Source organism: Miniopterus natalensis, chromosome 12 (assembly GCF_054644295.1).
Source record: "Miniopterus natalensis isolate mMinNat1 chromosome 12, mMinNat1.hap1, whole genome shotgun sequence".
NCBI lineage: Eukaryota > Metazoa > Chordata > Mammalia > Chiroptera > Miniopteridae > Miniopterus > Miniopterus natalensis.
Window position 1 is genome coordinate 49,283,421 of NC_142092.1, and position 19,210 is coordinate 49,302,630.

Sequence of the window (19,210 nt, forward strand, 5' to 3'; positions counted from 1 at the left end):
AATATTTTTTCTTTTGTCCAAAAATTTCCATATGATTAAAGCCCACAAATATTAACGGCATGTCCTCTAAGTTTATACAGATGTATACACACGTAACCCAAACCAGTATCAAGAGACATTACAGTACTACCGTCACCCCAGAACGTTTCCTCGGGCCCCGCCCCAGCAAGGCCCTTCGCCATCCCTCCCAGAGGCAACCACTGTTTTTTTCCCACCACAGATTTGCCTGAACCTCATATGAATGGAATCATACATTAGGCATCCCCCATGATGATTTTTGAAAGACGAATTCTTAGAAAAAGTGTCTCTGAAACAGTGAGAGTAATAGTGATAAAGACAACATCTGGGATCAGATTATGATTCATTCATTGAGCAGGTATGAGAATCTCTAGTCGGTGGACACAAAGCCACGGTGAGGATCGATGCAGAGCACAGTGGCTTGAAGGACACCGCGTAAACGCCGTGGCGAGCAAGGGCTGAGACAGTCGTCACGGGCACTGGAGACCTGCCCTAGCCTGGGGTCACTGGGGCATCAAGGGGGTTTCAGTTTTTACTTTGGAACTTGTCTCAGGCATCCCATGCTCTGTGTTTCCCACAAGTCTAGAATCTTAAAACTGAAAACGATCTGTCATTAAATAAGGGCAGTTGCACAGTAGTGAGCGGGTGTAAGGCAAATTTGCTAAACAAGGAGGAAACTATAAAAGGCACAAATTGAAATGACTAAGGATTCTGTTTTTCTCTAGTTTAAGCTTATAGGAACTCAAATATAATTAGTATTGCCCCAGACACAAAAACAACATGCTTTCCTGTTCCTGGGCCCTAAGGAGCAGAAGCTTTGGAGAGCTCCGGCGGCAGCTGCAGGTTTTCCTCCTCCGGGCCCTCACCGCGGCTCTCTCAAGGCCGATCGCGCCTATTCCATCTCCAAGTTCAGGCCCTCGCCGAACTTCCTTACTCTTTACCTTCATATTTTACAAAGTACAGATGAAAAACACTTGGTTCCATACATACACACTTTTTCCTACTATTATGACCTTGAAACTGTTTCCCAGTGGGGAGTGAGGAGTGGGGAGCCCAAAACGCCTGAAAATTTTTTTAAATCATTCTTTTCCCAGAAAATTAGGAGAGGGGTTATGGAAAGTTCTGAAGCTTCCTTTTACCCAAGGGAAAGGAGAAAGCCCTATGCCAGGAGCCACCTATTACTACATATATATGATGACCCTTGAAAGAGAAATTAGTTCCTTTTTCCTAGTATCATCTGAAACAAAAAGATAGTATCTCATTGTAACTAAATGCATTCCCCTTTTGTGGTGTACTCTACCAGGAGCAAGTAACTGCTGACTAATCAGGACTGGTTTTATTTTTGTTGATTAAATGTAGAGGAGGCGGTTTGCTTGAAACAATTAAACAAGTTACCACCTTCATGGCACTTCTCCAGTAACAAAGTAGCAGTCAATGACACTAATAATTTTAAGAAGCTTTCTTCTTGCCCAACTTCATTCAGCTTAGTTCCACAATTCACAAGCAGTGCAAGGAGTAAGAAAAATGGGGTGCCTGTACATACGTAACCCTAACTCACGCACGAACTTTGTCTCAAATTGGCTAGACATTTCTCAGAGTAAAGGACAGCTGACAGTGTTAAAGAAGAAAATCAAAAACACTCATCATTTAGCTCCTATGTCATGGACATCATGTGTGTGCTCCCCCAAAACTTAGGTTGAAGCCCTTACACCCCCCAATGTGATGGTATTTAGAAGTGGGGCCTTTGGGAGGTACTTAGGCGGAGATGGAAGTCCTGAGGTCTTCTCTCTGCCACGAGAGGACACAGGGAGAAGTCTGTGTATCAAGAAGAGGCCTCTCACCAGGAACCAAAGCTGCCAGCACCTGGATCTTGGACTTCCCAGCCTTCGGAACAGAAATGGCTGTTGTTTCAGCCATCCACTCACTGCTATTTTGTTATGGCAGCCTGAGCACTGTAAAAATTCTTTCCTTGCCCTCCATGACCCATCAAGGAATGGTCGGACAGGATATTCCAGAATGCTATAATCCTGAATATCCACGGTCCCTCCACTCTCTCAATTCCTAGAGATATTTATCAGCTGTCTATCAGGTGTCAGCCACCGTGCCGGGCACTTGAAACGCTGGAAAGCAGAGCGGAATCCCTGCCTTATGGAGCTGGCATTCGAAAGGGGCAAGAGGCATCAAATAATCACAACGTGGCTGAGAGAGACGGGGTAGCCTAGGAACATTTGAGGGGAACCTGGCTTAGTCCTGCGAGTGAGCCGTCTTCTCTGAAGAAGTGACAGTTGACCTCAGGCTCAAGCCCTTGGGAGTTGCTGGTGAACCAGGGAAGGGCGCTGCGCTCAGGGCAGGGGTGCTCTGCGAGGGTAAAGGCCAGGGGCTCGGAGTGCAGAAGTCCTTGTGCTGAGGGCAGTGACTCGGGCAGGGCAGTTTCAGCTGGAGATGAGGGTAAAGGCAGCAGGGCCTGGATCAGTTCACCTAAAAAATCAGCAATATGAGGAATAGATTGAAGAGAGATGAGAATTTAGATAAATACTGTTCTCAATTTCTGCTTCAGAATCAGATATACTCATCTGGGGTGGGGGGAAGTGTGAGTTGTAAATGATTAAGTGGGAACTGCCCGTTGGGAGGCTGGAGCGCTCTGCAGCTGTGAGCTCCTCTAGGCCCCCTGCCCGCCCCCCCCCCCCCCCCCCCCCGCGGTCTATAATGGCTGCTGCAGGTGGGTTAAAAAGATATTTCATCAGATGACATGTAAACACCCCTTTTATCAATTCTATAGTTCAGGATACCCACTTTTATAATGAATTCTACCCTAAATTGGAGTTTCAGAAACATTTTACAGCAACTGCTCCGTTACTAGTCTAGGTCCTCATCAAGCTACACCTATCTCTAGACACAGGGAGCACCTTACAATTTAACATGTAAACCAACAGTGCAGCTCATGTAACTTCACTCTAACAGAAAGGAGCAGCTATGAAGTTGAAAGCACATATAACAATCTTGAAAAGCACAAACATCCAGACCATCTAGCTGGGGGTAAGCATGACCTGAAGGTATATGATTACAATAGAAATTACTGGTAAACTGCATTAACCAAGGCATTTTTACTCCGTAGAAAACAGTTTCACTTGAGAAAAGCTTTAAAAGTCAAAATGCTTTGCAGTTTAGCTATTGGAAAATTATTTGGAACTCCTCTTGATCGAAGATGGATAAACGAAGGATTGTTCAATCTACAATGGTCACCACGGGAAGTTGCTAAGAGTCAAAGTAATGTGCTAAATGTGTTAGCAACACAAATACTAATAGATCAATTTACCACACAAAAAACAATGTGCTAGCAACTAACCCAACCGCAAGAGAAGACCAAATGGACTTAAAAAGAAAACAATTTTATTCCAAAAAGAATTACCAAAAGAAGCATGAAAACTCTGAAACAGTTAACAGGTTTCATTTAAACTCAGTCACAAAATTCAAAATATCAAACAAAAACAGCTTTGTGTGCTTAACCACTTTTAATAAACTTTTAAAACGGAAACATGTACTGTAGAGACTGCCCCAAAATTTGGGAGCCGTTTAGGCAAATATTTAATATTAAGCAAAAAAATCACAAAAACCAGCATTAAAAATGAAAAGTCTCAGATTTAAGAATGCCTGTTCAAGTCTTTGATATGCACTTATATGCATGAGAAAACAAAGAGAATTATTTTAATTTAGACGAAATCGAGTCTTCCAGTGTGATCTGGCCTTGCGCTCCTCTGGACCGCACGCCCTCACGCTCTGTGCTCACCCGCACTGAACCAGTGTTGGTGGGTCAACATGACTGCTCGCCGGGAGCCCCCAGACCCCGCTCCACACCCCTCGTCTCCCACCCCTCATTACTCCCTCACGTTTGCACAGCCTCCTGAGTATAACACTGTAACTGAGCTAGGGAGTTTGGGTCTCCAAAGATGATTGTATATACACAATTCTGTTTTACCGCACAGTTCACAATATATAGCAGGTGGTTATGTAGCCATAAAGTAAGATGAATATTGACTATTGAGACAAAAAACATCAACTTTGTCTCCAATACAAATGAAACACACACGAATTTGCCACCACAGAGACTGCGTTTACTCAGTGGTGCAGTCCTGAGGGCTCACACCACTCGACGTATGTTAGACATGGAATCCTAACATCAGGCATGAATACAGGAGGCAAGACCAGAAGTGCCCTGTGCTCATGAGCAGTCTGTGTCACATATGTAACAGAAAGGGCCACTTTTAAAGCTTCTCAAATAGTTATTCGATCACATTTGCCTTTTCAAAATTACTGTACTAGTTTACACGGAAGGTAAAAACAATAGTTAGAATCTTAGTAACACATTTTGACTTAAAGTTCAGACAAAGCTGTGGGCTACAAGTTCTGTTCAACTTTTTGTCAAAATTAAGAAGTCTATAGGACAACACAGGTAATGTATTTGCAGTTTGGTCTTCAATAGCTGTAAAAAGTGACAAAGAAATCAAAAAAATATTGAGTTAAAACCATTATAAATATTTATTGTTTGTAAATGCCACATACTTGAGACAGCAGAAACCAAAGCATCTCCTTCACATTCTCACTTCGTTTGTATTTCACAAAGTGTTTTATAAGTTAGATTTCTACCACCTGCATGGAGTGTATAGATGAAAGGAAGCCCTGTGGAACCAAAGGCCCATGGAGTCCATTCCCAGGGCGAGGGCATGACCCCAGGCTCACACACCTGCCTCAAGCTGAGCACCTAGACATGCCCAGGAGTACTCAGGGATGCACACGCAAGTGAGGGGGTCAGGCACCACAGTCATTCGTTTTTGAAAGAGCCGCTACAAATCCTGACTCTTGACTCTACTTGGTAAGCCAAAGGATGCTACTCACATTTATTTGGTGACAGTTTTCTGAAATCCTTACATCTGCACCTTGGCTGCTAAAGTAAACTGCCATTTTTAGCACAACATTGTCAGAGTTACTGTAAATCTCCTGAGCTTGATTATTGCCTAACAAATGCTTGATTATGCTTCCTAATCCTTTTGGTTGGATGTTTATTTTATTGACCAGCCATACTGCATGTAGAGGTAAACATCTTTTTTGGACTATCTGCCCAGAAACTGAGTAAACTACCAATTGAGACCCTGATTTTATTTTGGTCATTACGTACACATTTTCATATGCAATTACCCAGAATGATGAAAACTGGTAATAAGAAACCTAACTACTCTGCCATGTCAGATGCTGGAAAGCAATCTTAACTACATATTTACAGATGGTTTTTTAAAAATAAACCATTGGGTGCGGGAGGGTCAATGGGGAAGTAGAGGGACATCTGTAATACTTTCAATAAAGATAAATTTTTAAAAAATAAACCACTTTTCTAGGATGTTGTGTATGTTTTACTAATTATTCAATTGGTGTGTGAATCATTTTGCCTTATTTATAGGGAAAATATAGTTTAAAATCTGATTTCTTTGAAAAATAAGCTTTTGTTAGGTAAGGGACAACTAATTTATCCAGCTATTACCAACTTTTAGAAATTTAAAATTATCTTTCAAATATCTTTATTAAGATCTTATCCTCTCAAGCAGTTTTAATGGTAAAATTGGGTTCCTAAAATATAAAAATCCTAATAGAAGTCTCTATTTCCAAGAGAAAAAAAGACAGCTAACACTGTGGGGTGAAAGCTATCCTGAGTGCCCCACCTCCCCCCAAAATTGAGAAACCAGGAAAAAAATGAGATCCTATTAAACTTTCAAAATAAAATTTTATGGAAGTGTTTTTTAAAGAGGAGTTTCAAGAGAACAGAATACTTGAATAAGATAAACTATTACCCAAAGGGGAAAAAAAGCCCCAAAGCCGTTTGCTAAGTTGGCAACAATTCAAAGAAAGTGAGCTAAAGAGTTTGATTTTCATGCAAAATATGAAACTTAATAGGATGAAATGCCTATGAGAAAATTTAAGTCTCCCCATCTTTTAGCAATGAAATAAGTGAAATTAACATAAGAATATTTGGGGCAGATTTAAGGTCACATTCAGAACTAATCAGAAAACTTTCAAATCTAGAAGGCAAATGGGAGCTTTCGTGAGCTGCTTGAGTCTACCATGCCTAAAAAGAAAGTTTCGGTAATGACTATCCCAACAGGTGCTTTGTTTCAAAACTAATACAAGCAATTTATCATCAAAAGCCTACACCCATTAAGCTCTTTTCTTCTCTGTCCTGCTTCTTGAGTATATGCTTAAGTTTAACAAAGACTACTCTTTGCAACTCCTCCATAGAGAAGAAATGGAGTAATAAAAGTAAGCCTGAGAATTCTTTTCTCTGGCTGGTCATGGCCACTTATGTTTCAATACAGAAGGTTTAAAGACTTTGGGAAAAAGACCATATTGGCTATTAGTTTCCTCGTCAAATGCCATCCATCAGATAGACAGCTATTAACCAAGCAATTAGTCTAAAGTTCTCAGGTAATAATTAGAAAATAACACAAAATCCAAAAAACAAAAATCCTTAATTTTTCCTATTGAAACCTTTTATTCTGAATTTGTTGGTGCTTAAGGAAAACAGCTTTGCCCATAATTCATTGTGCCCTGAACTTACGACACCAATTTATATTTGGCCAATCAGGAACGAGGCCAAACTGCATTCTTCTTTTAAGGTCTAGTCAGTTGATAAATGGCACTTAATTATTTCTTTCATGTGACCTTTAACAGGAATTCATAAGTTGCATTGATTATGCCCCAAGAGATGAGGGACCGGTGGTAATTCAGATGGGCACCTCTGAAAAGATTTGTCAGTTTCCTATCCCGTTCTAACCAGATTATTTTGAAAACCTTGGGAAAAGACTGAAATTCCCCACCAATCTGAGATTGCATGCGAGTTTTTACAACATTAACCGGAAAAAACAAGATTCCTAACATGGCACCCAACAGGCCTCCACAGATAAAATCATTGACCAAATGAGTACTGTAAGTTGTTGCAGTAGGCAGATGCTCCTTAATGGGACCCCGGAGACCAAAAAACAGGACATTGCTGAACCCATTACGGAAAAGTACAGGTATCAAGCCTCGATAATATTCTCCAATTCCATGGCACTTCAGTGCCTTGAAAGCCTGGTAAGTGTTTGTAAATTTGTCATGATGCTTGTGGTCTTGAAGCAATGTTTGAACTCTTTCCAATGGAGTGAAAATTGCTTCTGTTGTTCCTGCAAGTAATGCCGCCATGCTACGGGTTGCGAACTCCGGGGTACTGATATGCTTATGGAGAAGGCAAGACAAATCCTCATACAGACCAAACATAAGCGCCAGTGTAGTTGTCTTCTGCAGTAACGGGGGAAGGATTCCGCGATACAAGTTTCGAAATCCATCCCTCCTCAACTGAAGCACTGCATCCCTGGTTTTGATTCCATACAGCTGTTGCCGAAAGAGGACCTTCTGAATGGGATATGTGATCGCTACATTATTGAAAGCTGCAAAGCAGCCACACAAATAATGTTTCATTTCACCAACATCTGTAATATGAGGTGATATATCTTGTTTTGAAGATGTTATGATTGGCGACCTCTTTTTATGAGCTTCTGAATCCATCATGTGGCTTAAGATCTTTCTTCTTCATGAAGGATTTTTTTAACCTACAAATAATGACAATAAGTAAACCTTTAAAATCAGTGTTAAACACACAGATTTTCCCCCGAATCCTTCCTCCAATCTTTGGACGATATTACTTTTCCCCTTTTAGACTAGATCAGCAGTTCTCCAAGTCTTTTCAGAGGACCCCTAGAGGTCTCTGAGACCCTTTCCGAGGCCCAGGAGGTCCTCCGTGTTCTAATTACATACTATGTGAGGCTGGATATTCTGCGTATACTTCAACCAAAACAGCTTACAATAGACTGAATGCAGAAGCAGGTATGAGACACCACCTTTTAAGCGAGACATTAAACTTGCACGGTGACATAATAGCAGATATAGTGAGGTGATCACACTGTAAGGTATATAAATGTTGAATATTTGTACACCTGAAACTAAAATAACACTGTACACCAACTATACTTAAATAAAAACAAAACAAATTCACCTGTAACACCATCTGGGCCTGGTGTTTTGAGGAATGGTAGCTTTTTGGTAACGTCCTCCATTTTTTCCATTGTCAATGATCTGTTAGGTTCTCTCTTCTGGAGTCAATTTTGATAACTGGATTTCCTTTAAAAAAAATTCTGGTTTGTTTACATAGTCTTATAAAGCACTTTCTATTTTTTAAAAATACTTCTAATCTTGTGTACTTACATTCCCTTTTTTCTTGAGCAGGCTAGGCAGGTTTTTTAACACTTTTAAATTGATTTTTAGAGAGGAAGGGAGAGGGAGAGAAACCCTGATGTGAGAATTAACACCCATCAGCTCCTCCAGCATGCCCCCCCGGGATGTGCCCTGATGGAAACTGCACCCACCGGTGACCTTTCACTATACAGGATGACGCTCCACCAACTGAGCCACACTGGCCAGGGCTAGCAGGGTAGCCAGTTTAACCTAGTTTACATTCTTCCCATCTTGGCAAAGAACCAGCATTTGAATTTCCCAATTTTACTATTTTTTAGTATTTAAATGTTTTTCCTCTTTATTATCACATTCCTCCTTTGTCTATTTATTTTATTCTAATTTTTTCTAGTTAGACGCTTATTTTTATTTATTCTGCCTCATAATTTTAGTGTTTAATATGCTGCGTGCATTTTCCTTTTAGCAACATTTTTATTGCTTTTTAAGATATTCTGTGGAGAATTTTGGTCTGATGGTCACCTCACCAACTGTACCATCTCCTGTTTCTGGGCCATAGTGGTTTTGATTTGGGATGGCTATATGCACCCTTTTCCAGAGTGCAAGCGTGTTTTGGTTTTGTGTGTCATATCATATTCTTCATGTCCAAGAGAAGAGCATTTTTTCTCATGGCCCACGGGAATGTAAACTGACATTTGGCAACTGTCTCCAGTCTCAAAGGTTAAGTGACAAATACACCTTCTTCAAGCTGACCTTCATCAATGGAAGAACAAAGTAAAACTGGGAAGCCAGGTTCACCAAGTCCGTTGCGAAGTTTTTTGTCAATAGTGGGATGCTAGTCATAAATGCATATGAGCATAAAGTACCCAGGCTCTGTGACATTCTCACCACAGAAAGGAAAATAAAATAGCCAATTTTAAAAGCAGCCATCTTTCTGCTGGATCAAGCTGAATTACAGGGTGAGAGGGAAAGAAGCAGAGACCTTTATAGGGACAGAGTAGGAAATGTAAAAGTGTCCATTTTGGCCTGAAATTTTAGTCCATTCTGGATAAACAGAATTTTCTAACACAGATGGGGAAGCTGAAATTCTGTACCTTCCTTGTGTGCTGACTGTGTTGTCCTGACTTGCTTTCCTGGAAAAGCATTTTTGCTAAAAGCTATAGACTTCCTCCTTCACATCTAGCAGTACTTTATATTAAGTACAGCATTGTGCCATGCAGCGTTTGAAGACTCAGTTTTTAAAAATTGTTAACCTGTTGCTGACTTTGTGTTAATTCCTGTTTCAACAGCTGTTTCCCTTAATTCAGAATACAACTTCTCACGTATGACAGTTTCCCTTCACACACCATTTTTGTGGGTGTATATATATCTGACTTGAGAGAATTGAAACAGAACCAAACCAAACCACAGCTTTTAAATTTGTTTTTATTTATTATTACCTTTTAAACTTTCAGGAGGGTATTTTTTCCGTTGCTTTTCAGAGAGAAGGAATGGAGAGAGAGAGAAACATCGATGTGAGAAAGACACACCAATTGGTTGCATCCCACATGCACCCTGACCAAGACTGGGATCAAGCCTACAACCGAGGTATGTGCCCTTGGTTGCAACTGAACCCAGGACCCTTCCGCCTGTGGGCCAATGCTCTAACCACTGAGCAAGACTGCCTAGGGCTAATTTGTTTTTTAAACAGACCTTCTGCCTGTTACCTTTTGTGCTCTTAGCCAATTAAAGAAGCCAATGTCATTTTTAGTTAAAAAAAAAAAATTCTATAGATACTGGGGAAGTTTGCCAGACTAGAGTTTGATCATTATGAATCACTTAATCTATATCCTTACTTCTTACTGTTTCAGCTGACCGACAAGAGTTTAAAAACTCTTACTAGTGCTATACTACAACTTAGCATAGAAATGCTTTCTACCTATGTAATGCTGTTTTCTTCAGTTTCAGAACTAAACATTATAATCAACAAAAATATTCAGATTAATGTACATATGATTACACAATACTATATTGTGACAATCTGTGATTGAAAAAAATTTTATTTGTACATACTGAACACAACGTATTTTAAACTCTAAAGTTGCTGCCTACATGCTCTAACAGTGTATGCTCCTTGATAATACAGACCAAGTTATCTGTGCACTTGAACACTATTTTGTTCATACTCATTTTTAATTCTTACTGAAACAGTACTAGCATTACTTTCTAAAATTTTGCAAATTAGTTACTTCACCCAGTTTGTAATGACTCTTGGTAATAATGGGATTGTTATTAAAAAGAAAACAGTGGCTGACAGAAGCTAGCAGGTCATTTATTGACCACCGTATTGAACTTTTTAAAGAAATTTTTTAAGAACATTAATGTACATTTAGAGTCCCAGATTTTAAAAAATATAGGCCTGGACACAGAAAAAAGTAATGCAATGAAACCCAGACTTCACAGGTTAAAAGCTTTCCCTCTAGTTTCACCCTACACACCAGGATGGTGTGAACAGGTTCTTAACTTAGCAATAGAAGGAAGGAGAGTGCACTCAGTATTCTGGGGAAATGAAATTTAGAATTTTATATGTTTATCTATACCATGACCGTGGATAAATTTCTTTGTTAAATTGATCTCATTTTAAATTCTTTCACATGGATAATTGTTTTTTGCAATTTACTGCAAAATTTATTTACCATAGTGTTGTACTTCCTAAAACCACCAACCTATCTCAACATTAGGAAGCGAAGTTAATGAAGTTGACTTTCAAGAAACTGCGAGTGTCAAACTTTTGTTGCATAAGAAAACAGTGTAAAGTCTAAATAATCACTGTAATTTACAGCCCATTTAGATAAACAAGACCCAGATGTGATCGCAGCACAAAGGTCTCTGTGCAAAACAGTGGAGAAGGTGACTGTAATTCTCAAAGGATGTGAACTCTGGTCTGACTCAGCATTCAGAGCAAGATCGGCCTGGGTTCTAGTCCTAGTTATGACATTATCTTGCTACTATAAATACAAAGCAATGTCTACAATTTAAAAATCCACTTCTCTGGCTTTACTTTAATCTACCAAAGGAGAGACCGGACAAGTCCACACCTCATAGAGGTAACAGCTTGTGATTTTTCCCTTAGATGCACTAAGGGCGACTCCAAAGTGCCTAACCTGTGCTCTGGACCTGACCAGTCCCAGCATCTTTTAATTTCACGGAATCCTTTCAAAGCAAGGGCAGAGGAGACTCAAAGTGACAAGGTCACTACACATTTATTTTAAGGGCTTCACAGCTTACAGGTAGAGAAACATAAGGTGTGAATTAAGACGAGCTGTGCGTAGCTGTATGGGGCAAAAAAACAAAAAAAAATTACGCCGAAAGGGTAACTAGAGCTGAGGCATCGACGTGCTCCATCCAGCTAAGTTTATTACCAAATAACCAATACTGAGATTTACAATGAACAACACCGTCCCCCTCCTCCAAAAAGCCTCGTTTGTAAACTGAGTTTCGCACAACACGAAGCAACATGGTGTCGCAGAATAAGCATTGTCTGGCGTGCGGCTGAACTTACGTCCCTCCAGGCGTCCGTTCGGCCGATCGGTGAGGCGGGGAAGGGCCGGGAGGCGAGGGGGTTGGGCGGGAATGCCCCTTCTCCCCCCGCGCTCCACCGAGTCGGGGGGCCGGCATCCCGGTCCCGAGGGCCGGGGGTCCTCCCGCCACCCGCGCGCCGCCCTCCTCCCCAGGCGCAGGGAGAGCCCGACCCCGCCCGCCCTGCGGAACGCGAGCGCCCGGCACCTCCCCGCTCCCGGCGCGCCCGAGCACTCGCACAGCCTCACGAGCGGGAAAAGCTCGCTCCGGCGGCCAGACGCCGCCCCGGCCCGGCGGAGCCCCTCGGTAGGCCGGGGGCCGGGCGCCGCGAGCCCCGGGAGCGCAGAGCCGAACCCGCGCCGCAGGGGCGCGGGGCGAGCGCGCGGAGGGCCTGGGCGCGCGGCCTCCACAGCCCCCCCGAGCGCTTCCACGCCCTCCACCCGGAGGCCGGGGTAGCCCCGCGCCTCCCTCTCCCGCCGTCCCGCACTCACCCATCGCCGCGGGCGCCCGGCTCCACGCCCCGTAGCCGCCCGCGGGCGGATCGGCGAGCGAGCGAGCCCGCGCAGGCGCAGACCTTGACCGACCCCAGATCCGGGGGCGTTCGTGACGCGCTTGCGCGGCCCGAGCCGGATCACGTGAGGGAGACGCCGCCGCCGCCCCGCCCCTCACTGAAGCGGCGGGAGTCAGGTGACGCCGACCTTCTACCGGAGTCCGCGCGCCGCCGCGGGCAGGCAGCGGGTCACCCGTCACGCGTGTCGGGAGGCCCCGGGCTTCGTCAGCCAGAACGCCGTTCCCTTGGCACCGGACGGGGGCCTCGCCGTGCCAGGAACGGCCAGCGCTTTCTCTGGTGTGCGGCCGCGGGAGCACGCGTGGGAGTGGCAGTTGAGACCTGCGGGCGCCTGCCTGGCCCCCCTCTCTAGCCTTGGTTCAGCAAACCCGTGGGCGGCCTTTTCACAGCGACTGATGACCACAGTTTACAGAACACCCGTGTGTGCCTTAGGGCATATAAATCGCTCTCAAACCCGTTTCCTTTCGACCTCAGACAACCTGCAGGTCTTGGCTCCACTTCGCCGGCAGTTAGGGGGCCGAGGTTAGGTGAATAGTCCACACGGGGCGTGACCTTGGACAAGTCCCTGGTCCCTGAGCCCCAAATCCCTGTCTGCAAAGCAACGCCTGCCTGGCATGCATCCCTCGGCACCTGCAAGAAGGACTGTCCTGGGAATAATGGTCTGACTCTCACTTGTGAACTGGAAGACACGCAGCGGGCAATGCGGGGTTGAAGGAAACCGGACAGGTCCGTTTGGAGAGGAGACGCCCTTCGGGAGGTTCATCAAATACGTGAAATGCATGCACTTTACTTGGGGGTCGGCCAGCAGGCCCCTCGGCTGGAGCGAAGCACTAAGTCAGAGGATGCGCTTTAGGCGGTGGCTTCCCCCGTCACTCGCCCCAAGAGCACTTTGTAGACACCGACTCCAAAATGTTGTCTGGTCTGCTCAAGCTGCCTGTTGAGCTGCTGCTTTGGATGTGGGAGACCGTGCCACCTAATTTCAGCAAACACTCTGCTGAGGTACCTACTGTGTGCCATTGTCCATAGCTAAGCTCTCTGGGGGGAGCTTCGAGTCCCGTCAAGGATATAAAAACAAAAGACTCTGGAAATTCACAAGCATAAGGGGCCTTTCCCTTGGAGAGAGACCTGGGAGAACTGGGAATGGCACCATAGGGTAGGAGGTTTTTGAACTGGGCCTTGGAGGATGAATGAGCGGAGTTTGGACTGGTGGAGAAAGTTACAGTGCGGGAGATAAGATTGTAAAGGTCAGGTGGTAGGGCCTGATAGTGCCAATCTGGACTGTCAGACACAGCACCTGGCATGTAATTGGTGCAGAGAGATAGCTCTTGGACTCCAATGACAAGGCCAGGCAGTGATTTGGAATGATTAATCAGGCAACAGTTGGGGAAGGGCATTTTTCTTAAACTTATGTTTGTTCTGTCATGTGTGAATTCTTATTCAGATGTATTATTTGAAAAATAAATAAATCAGGCAGTCATTCAGCATGTTCAGAGGCATAAATAGTTCATTTCAAATTAGAATGGAAGGTTATTCTCCTGTGGTAAAACCTGAAAAGGAGGAAAAGATTGAAATTAAACACACCATTGGGGAGATCCCAGGCCAGCAGGAACACTCCTGATGGAGCTGAGCCAGTCTGGTTCTTGTACGCTGCAGGCCACAGTGCAGGCCTCTGCCCCTTCAGCTTTAGTTTCTTGTCAGAAACCCACAGGCCCTTCATTGGCTCTTTGTAGGCATATGAATGTTGGAAACCAAAATCCTCTATTTTCTGATTCAGGATTCATCATAAAGTTAACCTTTCATTTCTCTGTCCATATCCACCCATTCTTTTTTTTTAAAAAAAATTTTATTATTTTTTTAAAAAATATATCTTTACTGATTTCAGAGAGAGGAAGGGAGAGAGAGAGAGAGATAAAAAACATCAATGATGAGAGAGTTACTGACGGGCTGCCTCCTGCATGCCTCCTACTGGGAATTGAGCTCACAACCCAGGCATGCGCCCTGACCAGGAATCGGACCACACTCTCCTGGATCATAGGTCGATGCTCAACTGCTGAGCCACACTGGCTGGGCTTTTTTTTTTTTTTAATTTTAAATTGCAGTTGACATTCAATGCTAGTTTCAGGTGTACTGTATAGTGGTTAGACATGTAACTTATGTAGTGATCCCCCCCATAGGTCTAGTACCACTGACACCATACATAGTTATTACAATATTAACTATGTTCCCTATGCTATATTTTACATCCCCATAACTATTTTGTAACTGCTGATTTGTACTTATTAATCCCTTCATCTTTTTCCCCAAGCCCCCAACCCCCCTTTCACCTGGCAACCATCAGTTTGTTCCTCTATGTCTAGTGAAATCATATGGTATTTGTCTTTCTCTGTCTGACTTATTTAACTTAGCATAATACCCTCTAGCTCCCTCCATGTCATAAATGGCAAGATTTCACTCTTTTTTCTGGCTGAGTAATATGCCATTGTATATATGTTCCTTCTTGTCTTTATCCATCTCTCTATCGATGGACACTTAGATTGCTTCCTTATCTTGGCTATTGTAAATAATGCTGCAGTGAACATAGGGATGCATATAGTAGCTCCCTTGTATGTAACTAACTGCTTTTCTCTTTTTTTTTTTTTAAAAAAAAATTCTTTTCAGCTTTATCGAGATATAATTGACATATAACATTGTGTAGATTTAAGGTGTACAACAGTATGATTTGATAACACTCATACATTGTAAAATGATTACCACAGTAGGGTTAGTTAACACCTCCATTGTCTCAAATAATTATCATTTCTTTGTTGTGATGAGAACATTTAATCTACTCTCTTGGCAATTTTCAAGTATACAATATGGTATTATTAACTGTAGTCATCTCTTGCTGCTTTAAAGATTCTCTCTTGAACTTGTAGCATTTTAATTAGGATGCACCTTGGGGTACATCCACACCTTCTTTCGTTTGTTCTTCAGTCTCTTAAACTTTTCTCTCTACATCCAGCCTCCATATCGCCTGCCAGGCTACATCCTCTAACCAGCTTTGATCTTCTCGCTCCGCAACCGAAAAACCCCCAGCTCGCCTCATTCCCAACTACATTCTGTGCTTCAGCCCCGTGCAGTCTCTCAATGTTTTGCAAATCCTTGTGTTCTTTAAGCCTTTTTCCTCTCTTTCACCATAATAACCCTTCAAGGCCCTTTGCCTCCTCCTGTGGAAAGCCGACCTTTACCCAGCTCACTAGGGCAGAGCTGTCGGACTTGTTTCTGGCCTTCCAACTCAGTGCTTGGCGAAAAGGGTGCTTGCCAAATGAAATACTGGTGGAGAGGGTCTGGGTTCTTGGAAAAGGGGGAATGTTGCTGATGGATCTTTGCTTAAGCACTCTCCACTCTCCTCCCCCCAAATGCTTTCTAGAAAGTTGTCTAGTGTCCTCAGGCTCCAGGGGCCCTCGTGTCCGCAAAAACAGCTACTGCGAGTGGCTCTGCCCAGGTAAGGTCACCTTAGGCCATTCCCTAGCAAGGGGTCAATGACTTTCCTTTCTCTTCAGCTCACATTTCCCAGGCCCCTGAAATCATCTGGGCCTATCTCTGCCACTCCCCTTTATATCCCAGGCTCCAGCTCTGAGGCCAGCACTGCTGGTTCCCTTCCATGAACTTGCTGCTTTCTTTTACACGCCCACAAACTGCGCACATTTTGTCCCCTGTGCCTGGAAAGTCCTGCCTGCTGTTCACCTTTTACATACAACACAGCTTCTTGCTGCTCTCCCTGACCCTTACCTCACTACCCCCACTGTCAGGTCAGCCCTGCCCCTCACCCCCAGGGCGTCCTTGAATTCCTTCTGCTCTTGTGGCTGGTCTGTGAACTCCAGAACACCCTCCCTTTCTCCTCTCATTTTTTTTTTTTCAATCCTCGCCTGAGGATATTTTTTCCATTGCTTTTCAGAGAAAGTGGAAGGGAGAGAGAGAGACAGGAACATCGATGTGAGAGAGACACATCGATTAGTTGCCTTCTGCACTCGCCCTGACTGGGGCGCAGCCTGCAGCCAAGGTACGTGCCCTTGGCCGGAATCGAACCCGAGACCCTTCAGTCCATGGGCCAATGCTCTAACCACTGAGCCAAACCTGCCAGGGCATCCTTCACCCATTTTCAAACTCACAGTGATCTAGCAACACACATGATGTGCATATATAACACATACAACCCAGTCAAAGGTTTTATCCCACAAGCCTGTGAGATGGTCTATTCCATTTATTCATTAATTTATTTTCATGCCGATGGGGAGTGATTCGTAACCCTGTTTTACATCACTGTTATCTGGGAACCTTTAAAAACGAAACCAACCAAAAAACCGCGAAAAGATTCTGATTTAATTAGTCTGCAGTGGGACCTGGACCTTACTATGTTTTAAAAGCACCCTAGTGTGCTGAGGTTTCGATAGCACTAATCCTTGTTTCCCTTCTGGGCCTAAAGATAAGAATCACCTGAGCTTGTCCAAGCAGCCTGTGATCTTAGACCTGCTGCATAGACCTGCTGCATCGCCTGGGAGCTTGTTAGAAAAGACTCTTCCTGGTGCTCGGGCCCCTGACATGGTGAACTGATATCTATATTTAATAAGGTCACCAGGTGATTTGTATGCACTTTATAGGTTGAAAAGCTGGACTCTAGGTCCTGGAAGTTTGTTTAAAAATATACATCTGCAGCCTCAAATCAAACCTCCGAAATCAGAATTTCCAGGGGAGAGGCCAATTGGCCTGTCTACAATTAACAAGCCCCAGGCAATTCTTCTTAGGCAATTTTGGCAAACAACAGCTTTAAATTGATATCCTGACCCATAATAATAACCTAAAGTTTGAAACACAGGTGCCTGCAGGGCTTAGGAATATGTGAGTTAGCCTGCAACCCATAGGGGTAACAGGTCCAGTCCTAAAGGAGAAATCATCAGTGCTTGAGACAGGCACATACCAAGTGCAATGAGTGTCCATAGAAGAGGGAAAATGCACTAGCTGCAATCAGGGAAGGCTACCTGGAGGAGGACCTACAAAGCATGGCTAGGATTTAAACCAGGAGGGCCCTAGGAAAAGCCTGGGATGGGAAGGAGCGTGTGAGGAAGGAGACAGCCGCTTCTCATTCTTCCTGACCTTATCCCTGTTCTCCAGCTCCGCCTGTCCCAAGCACACCTACAGACGAAGCCTACGCCTCTGGTAGTTCTCAGGGCTCGGAACAGTTGCTGACCTCTGGGTGAGATCACGGGACACTTTACTTGTATCTAAGTGACACATACTTGTGAAATACAAACATTTTTATCTTAAGGACCAAGTCAATAAAACAACAGCAAACATTTGCACAATATTCTGGGTTTTCCAAGCAGTTGCGTGCTAGTTATTTCCTCTGATTTTCACATAATTTGTGGACTCAGAGAAGTCCCGTGACCTGCTCCAAGTTTAGTACCTAGTGAGAGGTGAGGCTGGGACACCACCACCTGCACCGTTTTTTGAGAACAGAAGCACAGTGAGTAGTTGGTGCCTTGAACTTGGGGAAAAGATCGGGCTGCAGGGCAGTAGGCAGACTAGCCCTCTACCAAGACTCTGATCATAAGACAGCCCCGAGGAGCTACTTACCAATAAAGGTTCCTGTCACCCACCCAAAACATGCTGAATCAATTTCTCCAAGAGGAAGGACTTCGGAATTTGTATTTTACAAGAGGCACATATGACCCTTATGATGAAGCAAGGGGGGAACCACTGAACCAGTCACAGCCTGTTGCAAGGTGCATACCTGAGTTTGAACCCAAGACCCATGACTTCCTGGGTGTGCCCCTGGGTCAAAGCCCTCCCTCCCTCTGAGCCCCAATATCTGCATTTCCCACCTTCTGAGCCCTTGAGGGAGGCTCCCCAAGATGGCAGATCCTGCATGATGGAGGCTCAGTCTCCTGCTTGGTGTGGAGGGGGCAATGGAGCTCAGGAACTGGGGCCCCTGAAGCTCTGTCATTCTTTCTTGTTCCTGGGGAGAAGGGACCATGTAGTTCTCTCTAGGTCCTGCTCACTGTGGGCTGCAGGCCTCCTCTGGGGCGTGAGGTACAAATCATGAGCTCTAAGCCCCCACTACTAAATCTAACTTCTGCTTTTCCCAGCAGCCACTTCACCTTCTGAGCCTCAGTTTCTCACCCGCACAGTGGGGCTTTTATCATGGAGACCAGTGCGTTCACAAGGTGAGATGCACACAGTACTCTGGCCATGAAGGGACCACTTATCATTGCTGCCTCATTTAACAACCTTATTGAGCATCTACTATGTTCCAGGAGTTCTGCTAGATCTCTGCTTGTGTGGAATCTACTTTCTAGTGACATTCTAGTGGGTGGAGACAGATGATACATAATTAATACAATACATCTTTAATATTTAAACAATAAGGACACTACATAGATATTTAAACATTAAGGACAATAAATAGGCTTAATATCAAACAATCAATGTAATTATTTAAATAGTAAACACAACAGATACATTAATTTAAATAACAAATAAAAATGGGATGTCAGGAGATGCCTAGGTAGGGGAGTGGAAAAAATGGAGAGATAAGCTCTGGGCTTTGGTCCAGAAAGGAAAAAGATCTTAATCTGTGATCCTTTGTAGATGTTCAGTAGGACCAGGGCATTTTTTTTTTCGTAGATTCCACTTTCACCTCCCAGAGGAAGCCTTCTGGGGATCCCAGACCCTCCTTCCTCTGGCCATGACCCCTGCCCTTCCTGTGGAAGTTCACCTTGTTCTCACCCTCCCTGACACTGTCTGCCGCCTGAGGAA

General features: G+C 44.0%; 1 protein-coding gene across 1 annotated transcript; it reads right to left on the reverse strand.

The window, feature by feature from the left end:
- Window positions 1–3,391: 3,391 nt before the first annotated feature.
- SLC25A51 (solute carrier family 25 member 51) lies at window positions 3,392–9,762 on the reverse strand. Its single transcript, XM_016223025.2, has 3 exons — window positions 9,729–9,762; window positions 8,096–8,220; window positions 3,392–7,652 (listed from the first exon to the last, which is right to left on the reverse strand). The coding sequence occupies exon 3, from the start codon at window positions 7,609–7,611 to the stop codon at window positions 6,718–6,720; it is 894 nt and encodes a 297-aa protein (XP_016078511.1). The 5' UTR covers window positions 7,612–7,652; window positions 8,096–8,220; window positions 9,729–9,762; the 3' UTR covers window positions 3,392–6,717.
- Window positions 9,763–19,210: the final 9,448 nt, after the last annotated feature.

Coding starts and splice junctions, on each gene's coding strand:
- SLC25A51 (XM_016223025.2), bottom strand. CDS start 7,611: ATGATGGATTCAGAAGCTCATAAAAAGAGGTCGCCAATCATAACATCT.